General features: G+C 37.7%; 1 protein-coding gene across 1 annotated transcript in view; it reads left to right on the forward strand.

Moving 5' to 3' along the window:
• The window catches only part of METAP2 (methionyl aminopeptidase 2), a 17,152-nt gene extending 8,261 nt beyond the window's left edge, over window positions 1–8,891 (forward strand). The window contains exons 5-11 of the mRNA XM_026123188.2: window positions 1,524–1,685; window positions 3,401–3,582; window positions 3,676–3,770; window positions 3,853–3,949; window positions 4,452–4,555; window positions 6,928–7,043; window positions 8,102–8,891. Of these exons, the coding sequence (XP_025978973.2) occupies window positions 1,524–1,685; window positions 3,401–3,582; window positions 3,676–3,770; window positions 3,853–3,949; window positions 4,452–4,555; window positions 6,928–7,043; window positions 8,102–8,354 (1,009 nt within the window). The 3' untranslated portion in view covers window positions 8,355–8,891. The remainder of the gene's footprint in view (window positions 1–1,523; window positions 1,686–3,400; window positions 3,583–3,675; window positions 3,771–3,852; window positions 3,950–4,451; window positions 4,556–6,927; window positions 7,044–8,101) is intronic.
• The last annotated feature ends 5,458 nt before the right edge of the window (window positions 8,892–14,349 follow it).

A 14,349-nucleotide genomic window follows, 5' to 3' on the forward strand; every position in this document is an offset into this window, starting at 1 on the left:
TGTAAAAGGCCTTTATTTTGGCCCCTAGTTTTCTCTGTAGTGGGAATATACATTGAGAATGCAGTATGATGGAGGTAGGACAGCTCCCTGCCAGCTTGCTGGAGCTTGCACTTAAATATCTGGCTGATGGCAGAGCAGCTGCCCAAATTCTCCCTGCAGCTCTTGCTGCTGGAACGTGTTACCAGCTCGAATGCAGAGCAGTCTGAAAGGGCCCTTGAGTCTTCCTCCCTCCATGTTTCTGTGGTATGCCTTTTCCATGTAGTTGTACCATGGCTACTGTGCTGGCAGTAGGCCCGTTTCCCAGTGCAGCAAGCAGACTTGGGTGTTGCAGCAAGCAGACTTGGGTGTTGCAGCAAGCAGACTTGGGTGTTGCAGCAAGCAGACTTGGGTGTTGCAGCAAGCAGACTTGGGTGTTGCAGCAGCTTCTTGCTTTCTTGGTGGGATTTACCAGTGTTGAGGCAAATTCTAGGAATTTGAGTAGTATGTGTGATGCTTGCTCATGGAGCAAGAAAACTTATCAGAAAAGTAACTGTGGAGGTTTTTCTCTTTGCACTGTTTTTTATTTGAAAAGGAGGAAGAAGTTCAAGGGACACAAGCAGAAAGGTCTCAAAATACTTAGATCCTGTGGTCATCCTAAGAAAAACGTTATGGAAGAGCTTATTATCCTTTATCTTCTCAAGTCTGCTTTAGGAATGCAGGTCTCTTAATGCTGTATATATTCAGTTCAAAATAGGTTCGAAAAACTTGCAGGGCCTATTTTCTTTGCTCACTCTCACACCTATTCTTTGGCTGTGAAGGAACCTCTATAGAGCAGAGTGATTGTGTGAAAGCAGTAACTACGTTTCCCTGTTTCAGACAGTTATCTTTTAACTCATTATATTCTGTTGCTAGCTTGGAATCAGCCCGCTTACAGGAAGATGAAAGTTAATTTAGAAGCTCAGAAACATGAGACCAAGTTAGAGCGTACTTCAGCATCTTCAGTCTATCTTGTCCACTGTCCTCTTTCTTCGGCGACCTATCTATCTAGGGGGTTGCAGATTTGTATTAGTTTCAGTAGTATTTGTTTTGCACAGCATGCACAGAGCTCTTTGAATTACCATTACGTTTCATTTGTGTCATTACAGGGTCTCCAGCTTTACCATTCAAACTGTATATCTACTTTTTAGTCATAGGAGTGTGTGTGTGTTTGTGTTGTTGTTAAGTTCAGACAATTGATAGTGCTTTAAATTATGTATTTTCTTGGAAACTTATTTGTGTTTTTTTTACATAATAAAAGAATATTCAAACTTAATCTCGTATTTAGTCTTCTATTCAAAACTATTCTTGTATTTGACCCTATCAAAGAGCCAAAATAAGTAGTGTTCTCCTAGAACAGATATTAACTCACTGTCCAGCAAATACAGAAAGAATGTGAATGAAGTAGCTTCTTAACAAGTGTCATAGTTACTATGCACTGTTAGGTGTTGTAATGACTACTGTAGTTAAAGTTATAATAACTTTTCATAACACTATTTATTTTAAAGGCGTACTGCTGCTTGGAGAACAACTAGTGAAGAAAAGAAAGCACTAGATCAAGCCAGTGAGGAAATCTGGAATGATTTTCGGGAAGCTGCAGAGGCACACAGACAAGTGAGGAAATACGTTATGAGCTGGATAAAGCCTGGAATGACAATGATAGAAATCTGGTGAGGACACAGGTCTTCTCAAAGACTTCTGTTACAAATTTTTCTTTTTTCTTCAGAGGGAATCTCTATTTTGTGTGCTTAATTGTCTGCATCATGACTTTTGTAGAGGTTTTTGTTTGAAGGACTCAACCAGTATCCTCGATTAATCCCTTTTAGTTTCCTCTAATGTTACTATTAGCTTATGCAGCTTTACAGGGCCTGGGATAATACTGAATTTCAAACTGAGCTTTCAGTTATGTTAGATAAATGTGCTTGATCTTTAGTTCTGTGCCTCTGCTACTCTTGTACGTAAGGTCCCCAGTGATGCTGAGAGAAGCAGCAATAGCAGTCATAAAAATAACATCTCAACCTTTGCCAGAATTATCAGTGAAATATTATGCGGATGAGCAGTGCAGGTGCGGCCTGATGCTGGGAGTGGGGGAAGAGACATACAGACTGCATGGGGACACACTCAGTCCAAGATGGGAGGATTTTATCTATATTTTGTCCTCACTGGATGATGTTTCTGGGGAAACCCAAAACCATTTCTTTGTGTTAATCTCAGTAGATCATAAATAACTGAACAAGTTGGTTAATATAAACATTCATTTGGTAAAAGTTTAAAGAGAATAATTAGCCTAAACTTTTATTGACTCTTCCTACTTCTTTTTCCATCCTTCAGTTTATCTGGAATTAATGTCTACTGCCCAGGTATGCACAGATCCAGGACAGTTTAATTTCCAAAATCAGCTGCTTTCAGCCTGATATGAGTAAGGACTGTGCTGACAAGAGTAGGATAGGAAGAAAGCTAATCAGAGCTGACTCTGAGAGTAACTATGTGAGGATAATGGAGAGAAATAATATGCCATCAGGGAAGGTGGAAGACGACTGTCTTTGTAATCATTAGACTGGCTAAAACAAATCTGTCATGTTAAATTCTACTGCTTGACTGCTTTAGTTATAAGCTGTAATTTTCTCAAAACATGACTTTTCTTCCTAGAATACTTGAGGCTATGGGGACTTGCCATATAAAGTAAGCTTTTATTTCTCCAGACTACTCTGAGTGAATAGCTTGCTTAAATGAAATCAGAGTATGTTGCACTGATGTGAGTTGCAGTTTACACTATTTACTGTAACTATATACAGGGGTATGCACTGGTGTTCTTATATCTGTAGCTTTTCAGTGGTTAAAAGTGTGAAAGCAGAGAAAACAAAGGACAAATGCTAATCTCATAAGGTTTTATTTTATCCAAGCTACTGCTCAAAATAAAAAAAGATTATTTTACTTGTTTTAATTGGAAATATTTTGGGTGAATGCGAGGACTGTACAGTCACATTCTTAACAGTTACTAGGCTATAACTTAAAATAAATGCCCTATTTCTTTCTTATTTTTTTCCCCTAAACTTTAATTATACAACCTCTGTTTTTCTAGTAGAACAGATTAAATGTACTTTGGAAAGGATGCATACTTTAAGTTTAGATAAAAAGACTGGTGCTCTATTTTTTGCCTCAGAAAAAGTACAACACAGAGAGCTAAAGATCACTATCTTGTGCTTATTTTTTCCAGTTTAGGGTCTCCTTCTAGTTAGTATACAAATAAGATTTCAAATTAAAACACCTGGCTTGACTATTCTTCTGAGGTTTTGTTCTTGGATTAATTTGTTTGAAGTCATCATAAAAACATATTAAGGATAACTTATGTTTTTTTTCCTTCTCCCTCCCTTCTGCCCTATAGTGAAAAACTAGAAGACTGTTCACGTAAGCTGATAAAAGAAAATGGTTTAAATGCAGGTCTTGCATTTCCTACTGGGTGTTCTCTGAATAACTGTGCCGCCCACTACACTCCCAATGCTGGAGATCCGACGGTGCTGCAGTATGATGACATTTGCAAAATAGATTTTGGGACACATATTAGTGGTTAGTTTTTACTTACTTACGAATTAGCATTTTTTTTTTTAAACATTCTTCAGTGTAGAAACTGTGAAGCTCATTAACTTCTGCTGCTTTCAGGTCGTATTATTGACTGCGCTTTTACAGTTACGTTCAATCCAAAATATGACAGACTATTACAAGCAGTAAAGGATGCCACTAACACTGGAATAAAGGTATCATCATTATACAAGTTACCAAGTCTTTTAAAATAAGTTTTGCAATTATTTTGCATTTATATTTTCACCTTATTTTCAGTGTGCTGGAATAGATGTACGTCTCTGTGATGTTGGGGAGGCCATCCAAGAAGTTATGGAGTCTTATGAGGTCGAAATTGATGGCAAAACATATCAAGGCAAGTTCTTATGTTAGGATAGCTATTCTCAGAGTATATATGTTTGTACAAATATTGATTTATTTGTATTGTATTGAAAAAACCTTTGTACTAGAAGCATGGTATGAGTAACTTGGCTAAATATATGTTTCTGCTTGGTTTGCTATACTGTGGAGAAATGTTCTTCTCAGCTTATCCTTGCAAATATTCTAAGTGCTGTATCTTTAGCAGATAAGATGAGGGCTGAACAACTGTTTTTAAAATACACAAATAATGTGATATTTGCTATTCAGCTTCACTAATAACTTTTCCTATTAGTGGAATTGCTAGTCTTGAACAATAAAGCTGTGATACAGTATGTGAAAGTAACTTGTATCTGCGAGAATTTGTACAAGAGGGCTATTTAGCCTCTCTACACTATGATGAGTCACTGTTGTACATTTAGTATGGGCTAATAGAACAATTTGCATTGAAAGGTTTAACATTTGTTAGGGAATTATCTGTAATGGTTTTCCTTCAACAGTGAAACCAATTCGCAATCTGAATGGACACTCAATTGGACCATACAGGATACATGCTGGAAAAACTGTGCCCATTGTGAAAGGAGGAGAAGCAACAAGAATGGAGGTAAAAAGTGTTCTTAATCTTTCTGTTAACAATTCCCTAAATGTCACTGCAGGAATATTTCCTCGTGTATTTTCCTTCCGTAGTCCTTGTGTACTCTTTGTGATCCTGGTGAACAATAACACTAGAGGACAACCTTGCTATACTTTGTAGTGCTCCTGTGAAAGAGCGATCAATTTTGAGCCTTTTCCACCTCAGTGGCTCAAGGCTGCTCCGTCTACCCCTATTAGTGTTCTGGTATCTAACCCTCTGAACTTGGGGTCTTGGAAATCCACTATAAAAGCTTGAAATCTTAATTGCATTGGTGGTGCTTATAGAAACTCTTGCATATTCACTCTCGAATATGTAAACGTTGCTTAAACAAAGCATTGTAATGTTATATACGGGGAAAAGGATAGGAAGTCAGCTTTTGGGGTGAACATGAGAGCCTAGAGGTGCCACCAAAGATGTTTGGACTTGCCACTCATTCATGTTTTTCATGTCTGTTTGTTCTGTAATTAAAAAGACCAAATAACAAGCTTCTCTTACTCAAGTAATTGTTGGGAAATATTTCTGTGGCATTGTAGCTATGGGTGACATTTTGCAAATACACTTAGGTGTCATCTCTTCCTTGAAAACCTTCCAGGGCAGTCTGTCTTTCCAGATGCAAAATAATTGAGTATCTTTCTAGTTAGTGTGAGAAGCTAGATGAAAGATGTGGTTTGAATGGTATTTTGGAGCAGAGGAAGAGAAGTCACCATGCATGATGAAGGAAATTGTGCCAATCAGAAAGTCAGCGTTAAAATACGTAACCTCAGATTTATTTATTGAGTTACCATGTTGATGTAAGCTTGGATTCTAACAAGATAAGAAGGTTTACTTAGAAGATTGGTAATGGGATAAGAAGCTTTTAATTTAATTTTAAGCCTGGTCAGTAATGGTCACTAGCAAGCTTATCATAGTAAACAAAATTTAAGAACTGAATAGGAGCAGGAAGGGAATAGGCGAGACTGATTTTATTTTATTTTTTTAATTTTTTTTGAAATAGGCCCACTCCCATCACGCTAAAGTTATAATATAGTTGTTGATCACCTGGTTAACAATGTGAGCAAAAAGACCAAGCTATAACTATCCTATTCTCTCTAGCAGTGTGTAGAAAAAGCGTGTCGTGACCTTCTTGTTTTAGCTTTGTGAGCGGCTAGGTCTTGTACATCATCTATCATTGATACATTATTAGTATAAAACTTAATTAATCTTTAAACAAATTTTAGTTAAAGATTTTAGAGCCTTTGGGACTGTTTTTAATTGACTATCCAGACACTGGGGAGAAGACTTTTTTTTTTTCTTAATTTCTTTCATTTCGGTGGGTTACTTAGGCGAAACTCACTGTCTTTAATGATGTAAGATCATGTCATCTGAAGAATGTGGAGCACTGCCAGACTCTTACTGTACTGTTCTAATTATAGTATCAGAATACAATCTAGTGAATTTTTGTGACAGAGGAATATAGCATCTGACAATCTTTTTTTCTGAACAAGTCAGTGTGAAGCGAATCTTTTGGTGACTGCTTGTTTGTTTAATGAAATCAGTTGAGTATTCAAGGCGTCTTTAAGAATTTATCTTGAATTTGAAGCCCATGTTACTGTTTTACATATGGATTCTTATTTTGGGATTGTGGCTTTCAAAGTTGCCTGATAAACTGAAAGATACAACTGCAGTTGTCTGTTAATGTTTGATACCTTGTCCTGTTAAGCTCCTTTCACAGTCCTGCCGTTAAGGATATGTGAATGCACTTGGCAAAAATGAGATTATATAATGGCATTTCAATACGTTCTTGGCTAGAATTTTGATAATGCCCTTGCAGATATATATCACCTTCATTTCTTGAAGAAATTCATCTTGTGGAGTGGAAATGAGCAGGTTAAGGTTTTATACTAGCAGCTGTTACCAGAAAATTCTTGCAGAAATTGAGCAGAAAGTGCTTCAGTGCAGTAAGTCTTTGTAATAAACATCTGTTTGCTATGTCTAAAAAGTCCTAGGACTTTTATCTGAATAGCACAGAATTATTTACAGTTAAGCAAATATTTTGCAGCAGAATGTAGTTTCTTAGCTGTGTTAGATGTACACTTTGACAATACTTTAGCTACAATGACTTTGAGAAATTGTGTGTCTAGAAACATGCTGATATTTATGGCTTGAAACAAATAAAGCAGTAGTAATAGTTGATTATTTGGAGATTACTATAACTTTACTATCGTGTGAAATTTCTGTATTGAGTTTTTCTCTACATTGATTCACATTTAATTTCTTGTATGCATAAATTGTAATACTGATACTGTTATATCAAAACAGCAGCATGTCACTTATTTTCATATTGTAACTTTTTCTTTTTTTAGGAAGGTGAAGTATATGCTATAGAAACCTTTGGTAGCACAGGAAAGGGTGTTGTTCATGACGATATGGAGTGTTCTCATTATATGAAGAACTTTGATGTCGGGCATGTGCCAATAAGGTTGGATTTTTTGCTGTTCTTATATTGCAGTAGAGCTGTCACCCTTTTAGGGTTCAGATTTGGTACAGCACCATTCTGCACTAATTTTAAGGCTGTCAGACTCAAAAAGGGTCCTCTGACAGTAGTAATCTTGTTATAAAATAACAAGGTGCTCTGAAACAAGCATCTGTGTGTACTGTGCTCTGATCGTAAATATGGAATAATATAGAATATTCCAAAGAATATGGAAATGGAGTATATACATGATGCCTTCACAAATCTGGTTTTAAAAACTTCCTATCATTAATAAGTTTTGCAATAGCTATAATACGTAAATGATGTTGGCATATTATTACGTATTAAATGTATAAATAAAAAACCCTTTATCAGCATCTCTGTTAAAGATTGTGGCACACAAGTATATTCTGGGAAAAATCCTATTAAATTATTCAGGTCATCTCTTTTGATTCTTTAGATATTTTGTGGTTTAAAAGTCCCTGGTTCACTGTATTGCTATAAAACAAAATGATTCTTCATTTTTAGTTTCTATTAAGATTATGTAATAACACTTCTAGAAATGCAGCATATTTTTGAAACTGAAGGCTGTTAGGGTTAGAAATATAAACTGACTTCAAAAGAAAAACGTCAGAGTTTTAACTACCAAGCTTACTCCTGAATAAGTTTAGAATATTAACCACTGTGGATCAGGAGGAATTCTATTTTTCTCTATAAAATGAATCATCCTTTATTATTTAAGACAATTATTATTCCTTTAGTATTGCTTGGGAAGTTAGATGGGGATACGTTCACAACTTAACATTCTTCTGTTCTGAAAGGTTGGCCAGTGTGTTTGGCAACATTCAGGTTTGTTTCGAAGGGTATCTTTCTGCACTGGGAAGGTGTACTTTCGTTTTGTGAACAGGATCTCTGATGTAGAAAGACATCCCAAGACTGTGCAGTCTTAAAATACCTTGAAATTTAAAACTTTTCTTAGTTGGTGGGGGGTTTTTTCTGTAGTGAATGCTTGGTGGCGATACCTCTGCTGTCAGTCAGATGTTTTCCTTTTTTTTCCTCCCCAGGCTTCCAAGAGCGAAACACTTGCTAAATGTTATCAATGAAAACTTCGGTACTCTTGCCTTCTGCCGCAGATGGCTAGATCGCCTGGGAGAGAGTAAATACCTAATGGCGTTGAAGAACCTGTGTGACTTGGGTATAGTGGATCCATATCCTCCCTTATGCGACATTAAAGGCTCATACACAGCACAGTTTGAGCATACTATACTGTTGCGCCCAACATGCAAAGAAGTTGTCAGCAGAGGAGATGACTACTAAACTCAAAGCCACCTCAGCACCTTTATACTTTAGGCTTTGTTGGAACATGTTATACCAGAATTAATTTGCAACATATTGTCTGTTTTAACAGTGGACTGATGTAATACTTTCCATATTTGGAAAGGAAGGAATTTAATCAAAGGCAAGTCTTCTAATGTAACTAACCAAGGAAAAAGCTTTCAGGCCTTTAGAAATATTTCAAAAGTTACTTATTTTTTCTGTTCAGGGAAATATGTGCTATAAAGCTCAATTTTTAGTTTGGAATGAGTTATACATTTTGTTTTGAACATTTATGATAAAAGATGCTTTTCAAATATTTATATTACCATATTCCTACTTGAATGCTTCAAATGACTACACCTGATTTCTGCGCCGAAGTCCTCTATGATATTGCCTTTTAAATTTCCTGGAATCCATTTTGTAAAAAATAAAGACAAATTTTCAGATCTAAAATATATATACTTTTTAGAAGTCTGGTTATGATTCTGGTCAGGAGTCTGCTGGGAAACTGCTCTATTAAATATTTTACAAACTTGATTTGCCATTTTTTGCCTTGAAACTGGAATTGTCTTACTCTTATGTGAAATTTGACACTTTAATGCTTATTTAAATAGTTTTGGCCTGTGCTGGGATACAGGGCAAGAAGTCATCCACTCTTGGAAGGATGGAATATGACAGCTGCAGTAGAGGTGTGTGATTTGGTTCTGAGTGTATCAGTCTACCATGTATTAGAATATGTCAAATGCATTTTGATGGACTCAGTTGCTATTATCAGCAACGTTACAACTTTGGGCTGGAGTCAAGGTGTGAACATTAAAATATATCCCTTCATATTCTTTGCTATTGGCATGCCCTTTTGCATGGACTGAAAACTTCCTTAATGTGATTCCCACAATCCTTAAAGTACACATTAGATTGGACAAGCTGCGGGGACAACGAATGGTGTGTGGTGGGTGGTTGTTGTTGGTTTTTAGGGTTGAAGCTTCTTCCATATAAGCAAACTAATCTGGAGTATTTGATGTTTTCTTGACATAACAGAGGTCATTTTCTATCTTCCTGCTGCAATGTTTGGTGAATCTCATTTTTAAACTGAATTAAATCCCATGGCTGAGGCCTCGATTGCAGTCTTCCAGTGCTGTATATTTACCTTATGACCTATGAGCAACTGTAAAATGTTAATATGTAACAAATATGACAGATTCTGTAATAGGTAAATAGGAGTGCCTTAAACATAACCAAGGGACTTTACCTGCTCCTTTGTAGTGACAGCCTTTGTTTATTTCCAGAGGAGTTCATATTAATTTAGAAATACCAACTCTTTTTTTTCCGCCTTACCTTTGGTTAAAAGCTGCAGTCCCTGATATGTGAGCTCTAGTTTAGATGTCAGTCAGGTACTGCCTATAGTTGAAAAATACTAGACCTAGGTGGGATTTTTTTTTCCTGTTTGTATTTTGTTTAAACTTGGAACAGTAACGATGGATGAAATAGGATGCTGTAGCCTGTATTTCTGTTGCTGCCGTTTGGGAGTCTGTACATCCCTGCACTGGAATTCTAAATAACTTGTGCAGCTGTGTGGGCATGTGTCTGTGAACTTCCAAATGAGCTGGTGTATGGGCTCGTACATGGCAGAGGAAAAGCTAGCAAGAATTTGTGAAGGACAGGGTTGCTGGATAAGATAGCTGTTGATCTTTTTATATATGTTAATAGGACCATAGTGCTGATGCATTTCTTGACTTCATACTAACAAGTTCTAGCTAATTTACCCTATTTGTAACAAGCCTGGTTACTACACATACTAGAAATAAGTAAGTTAAATGAACACCAATTCTCAACCTCTTATCTATTAGTAGTTATCCACTAATTCAGACTTCTAACTCTTAGCAGCTCGGTGACATTTGATGCTATTCCTAGGCATACCATCTTTTCTAGCTGCACTGATGGTTCATTTAAGAGCTCTTAATATCATATGAAAACATACTCCAAATATTAGCACTGATTTGTTTTCCTCTCTTTATTTTTTCATTAAACGTAACAAATCCTAGACTAACAGTTAGAAGAGTAAACCAAAGTAAAATTTTAACTAACGAACTTGCTGTTTGCTAATTCACACATGGAAATTGATGGTTGTGCATAACAAATTGTAAAGGAAAGGGTTTGCATCTGTTGCACCTTGCCTCAGATAAATACTTCCAGAACATGATGCTCATTTGTTGCCATTAGCTTTAATGGGGCTTGTTTGGATGCCTGCTTCCTGTGCCACCCTACTTCTACCTCCTTCCTCCATCATCTATAAAAATATTCCTCCAGTGATTTTGTTCACTTTTGCCCTTGCTAGAAGTAGTTATAAAGGCCTGGCCATGATATCCAATAACTGGACCACTGTCTTGTCACATGACACAAAATTTAAATTTTATCAAATAAAGCCAGATTCTGAAGTCTGGCCCTAAAGATTAACAAAGCTTTCCTGAAGTACCCAAAAGAGTGGGATTGCCTTGTTTCTTGAAAACTCGAGCTCTTCTGTTTGCTAATTCTTGTTCTGCTAATTGTTTTCATAGTGCATTTAGTAGGAGTGCAAAAGTGGTTCAGAAATCCTTTGCTGAAGGATGTACCTGCTTTGCAGGTTTTCTTTGCTTTTATGCAGCTTTTGTGAGAGACAGGTAAGTCATTGGAAAACGTACAGATTAACCTAGTATCATCTGTCATGTTTTGGGGAAGGCATGACCCCAAATACTCCTAACTGGCAGAGCTAATTTTAGACTCTTAAATGCATTCTTTGCTTAGGGTTTTTTCCTGCCTTTTGATCACCTGCTTGGAAGCTTCCACCCTAAATAAATCTGTTAATTTCAGGGGTGTTTTACTAGCTTCATGACTGTAAAATAATGAAGCTGCTCTGCATAGGATCTGCCTTGTGTTTAGCAGTTTCTGACTCCTAGTGCTGTGTATGCTCTGTGTGGGCAGGGATGCTGTCAACTTAAGGCAGTCTTCACCAGTTTGCTGAAAGCCTCCCCCCTCTCCCTGCAGGATGGAGCACAAACTTTTGACTGCAGTTTGCAGAAGCTAAGTGAGCTTGACTCTGTCCTGAAACAAAATGCTCCATTGCCGTAGAATTTAGATAAAAGCCTCTAGCGGTTGCGAGGAAAGTGCGTACTCATGGCAAACAGCACTGAAACTGCCCTGACACTTTCTCCTTGGCAGCGTGCCCTTGGGCTGAGCTGGGCACAGGACTGAGCAGTGCAGAAGGCCCACGTTGAATGCCTTTTATGTATTTGGGGAAAACATACAGGGCTGATGGATACACTTACAGCAAGACATAAAGTGGAAATCCTGCGTGGGATGATGGGATTGGTTTTCTTTCATTTGTACTTCTGTAACTGGGCTACTTTGTAGAAAACAAAACCAGTTTTGTTAAAACTACAGAGGCTTTCCTTGTAAATGCCAGGTTCTACTGCTTTTGCTTGAATCAAACAGACTTTAATTTGGGATCACAGATCTGCTGTTAATTCACAAATCCGTAAGTGCTTTTGATGATAGATTTCCTTGGAGTTTTGCATTTCATGTTTTGGCTTTAAAAAATGCCACCTTCACAGAAAGATCAGGGCTTTCCCTTTTTAGTAGCACTGTTATCAAAAATGGAAATAAACTTGTGTCAAATAGCGGCTGTAATGCTTGACATAAAGCTAGAGACATTCTTCTGCTTCAGACTACAGCTCGTAGCAGTTCTAGCACTAGCTTCCAGGAAGCCGCTGTGTAGCAGCCTGGCTTGTAATGTAGCATGTATTTTAAGTGTGCATATACTTCTAGGCCTTGTCTTTGAAAAGTTTGAAATGGAATGGCACATCCTGAGAGGGAGATGAACAAAGCTGCTGTTAATACTCGGTGAGAAAACTGCTGTTTCATCTTCAACTTGATTGTGTCAGTTACCTTCAGTAATAATAAAATAATATCCTTATTACAGTAAAAGTATGAAAATAGAGTAAGATGGAATCTGGGAAAGTTAATGATGTGATTTGTAAACATGACTGGAGTTTGTTCGTTTGATTTTTACAGGTGGTGCTTGGAGCTAGAGGAACTTTGCCAAAACCTACTCACTTCAAATATTTTTCTTACAGGATGAGAGTTAGGCTTCTCTTGGTTAATCATTTGCCAGGTTTTTACAGTTTAAACTTGATCTTCCACAGAATATGTGTACCAACTATTAGCTGTTCATAAACAAAGGCGAGCAGAGTATCTAAGTCATTCACAAAATAATGTTTCTGCCAAATGTTTTTGTGAAGGTATGCTTAAGAGATAAAGACCATGTAACTTGAGAAATGCATAGCATGCTTTAAAGCAAGATATTATTTTTATAAGAGTATTTTTTTCAAAAGTATTTTTTTTTCTAAATGGAGTCACGAGTTAGTTCTGTTTTTATAATTTGAAATGTTTGAGTACTTTTTAAAGTAAAAATAAATAATTTAGACAAACATTCTGTGACTCATTTTTAGGATTTTTTTGTAGCAAAAATTGATTTGGGTTTTTGCCACAACAGCCAACCAACTCTTATAATCAAGATTAAAAGCCATATAGCTTTAACTTTGTTTTTATACTGATGCTGACTTCTTTTTTGCAAAGCTGCAGTGATTTTTCTTTCTTTTTTTTTTTTTTTTTTAATAGCTGTTGGGGAAAGTGAAGACCTTGTAGACTAGGCAGCAATTAAGGTAAAAAGTAAGCAAGCCTTTTGCCTAGTTCTTTTTGAGCTTTAGATGTCTGCTTCCCTAGTTTTTGCAAGAATTAAATTACCAGTTTTCCATTAAGGCCAGGTCTCTGAATCTCTTAAATCAATGAAAGGTTTATAGAAGCTTCATTTACCATTACCTAAAAGTGAAGATGTACAGTTCTTCTGCATACTATGGATGCATATTATCTGTTACCACCTGGAAAACTTCACTGCATTTCAGTTTCAGACTGGGCTAATTTGATCTGCATGATAGGACTGAGCACACCCTCCCCCAAGTTTGCAGCCAGTAGAAAACTGGGAGGAGCAGCTGATGCACCCGATGGTTGCGCTGCCATTCAGAGGGACCTTGACAGGCTGGAGAAATGGGCTGAAGGAAACCTCATGAAATTCAAGAAAGGGAAGTGCAGAGTCCTGCCCCTAGAGAGGAATAAGAATAAGCCCAGGCACCAGGACAGGCAGGCAGCTGGCCAGCTAGGAAGCAGCTCTATAGAGGAGGCCCTGAGGACACCAAGTTGACCATGAGCCAGCAACGTACTCTCATGGCATAGAGGACCAACAACATCCTGGACTGCCAGCAGGGTGAGGGAGGTGGCCCTTCCCCTCTGCTCAGGACCTGTGAGTGAGGTTACAGCTGGAGTGCTGGGTCCAGTCCTGGGCTCACCAGTATGAGACAGACATGGACAGGAGTGAGCCCAGCGAAAGGCCGCAAAAATGGTTAAAGGACTGGAGCATCTCTCATAGGAGGAGAGGCTGAGAGCTCTGAGACTGTTCAACCTGGAGAAAGGAAGGCTTGCGTGGGGATTGTATCAACATGTATAAATACCTGATGTGAAGTGAGTAAAGAAGATGGAGCAACTCTCCTCAGTGGTGCCTAGTGACAGGACAAGAGGCAATGGGTGCAAATTAAAACACAGGAAATGCCATTTAAGCATAAGAAAAAAATATATTTTTTTAACTGTGAGGGTTGAACACTGGACCAGGTTGCCCAGAGAGGTGATGGAGTCTTCATCGTTGGAGATATTTAAAAACCCAGCTGGACACAGGCCTGAGCAACCTGCTCTTGTGGACCTACTTTGAGCAGGGAAGGGGGCTGCACTAGATGATCTCCAGAGGTCCCTTCCAACATCAACCATTCTGTGCCCTATGGTCTGTTGTACTTGGTAAGTGACTAGTAAAAGCACAGTAGACCACTTCCATTGTGTCTCAGGGAAAAAAAAAATCTCAGCCTCTCCCCTGAAGGACTGAAGAATACAGTCAGGGAGTGAATTCATAAATACG

This window comes from Dromaius novaehollandiae, chromosome 1, assembly GCF_036370855.1.
Source record: "Dromaius novaehollandiae isolate bDroNov1 chromosome 1, bDroNov1.hap1, whole genome shotgun sequence".
Classification (NCBI taxonomy): domain Eukaryota; kingdom Metazoa; phylum Chordata; class Aves; order Casuariiformes; family Dromaiidae; genus Dromaius; species Dromaius novaehollandiae.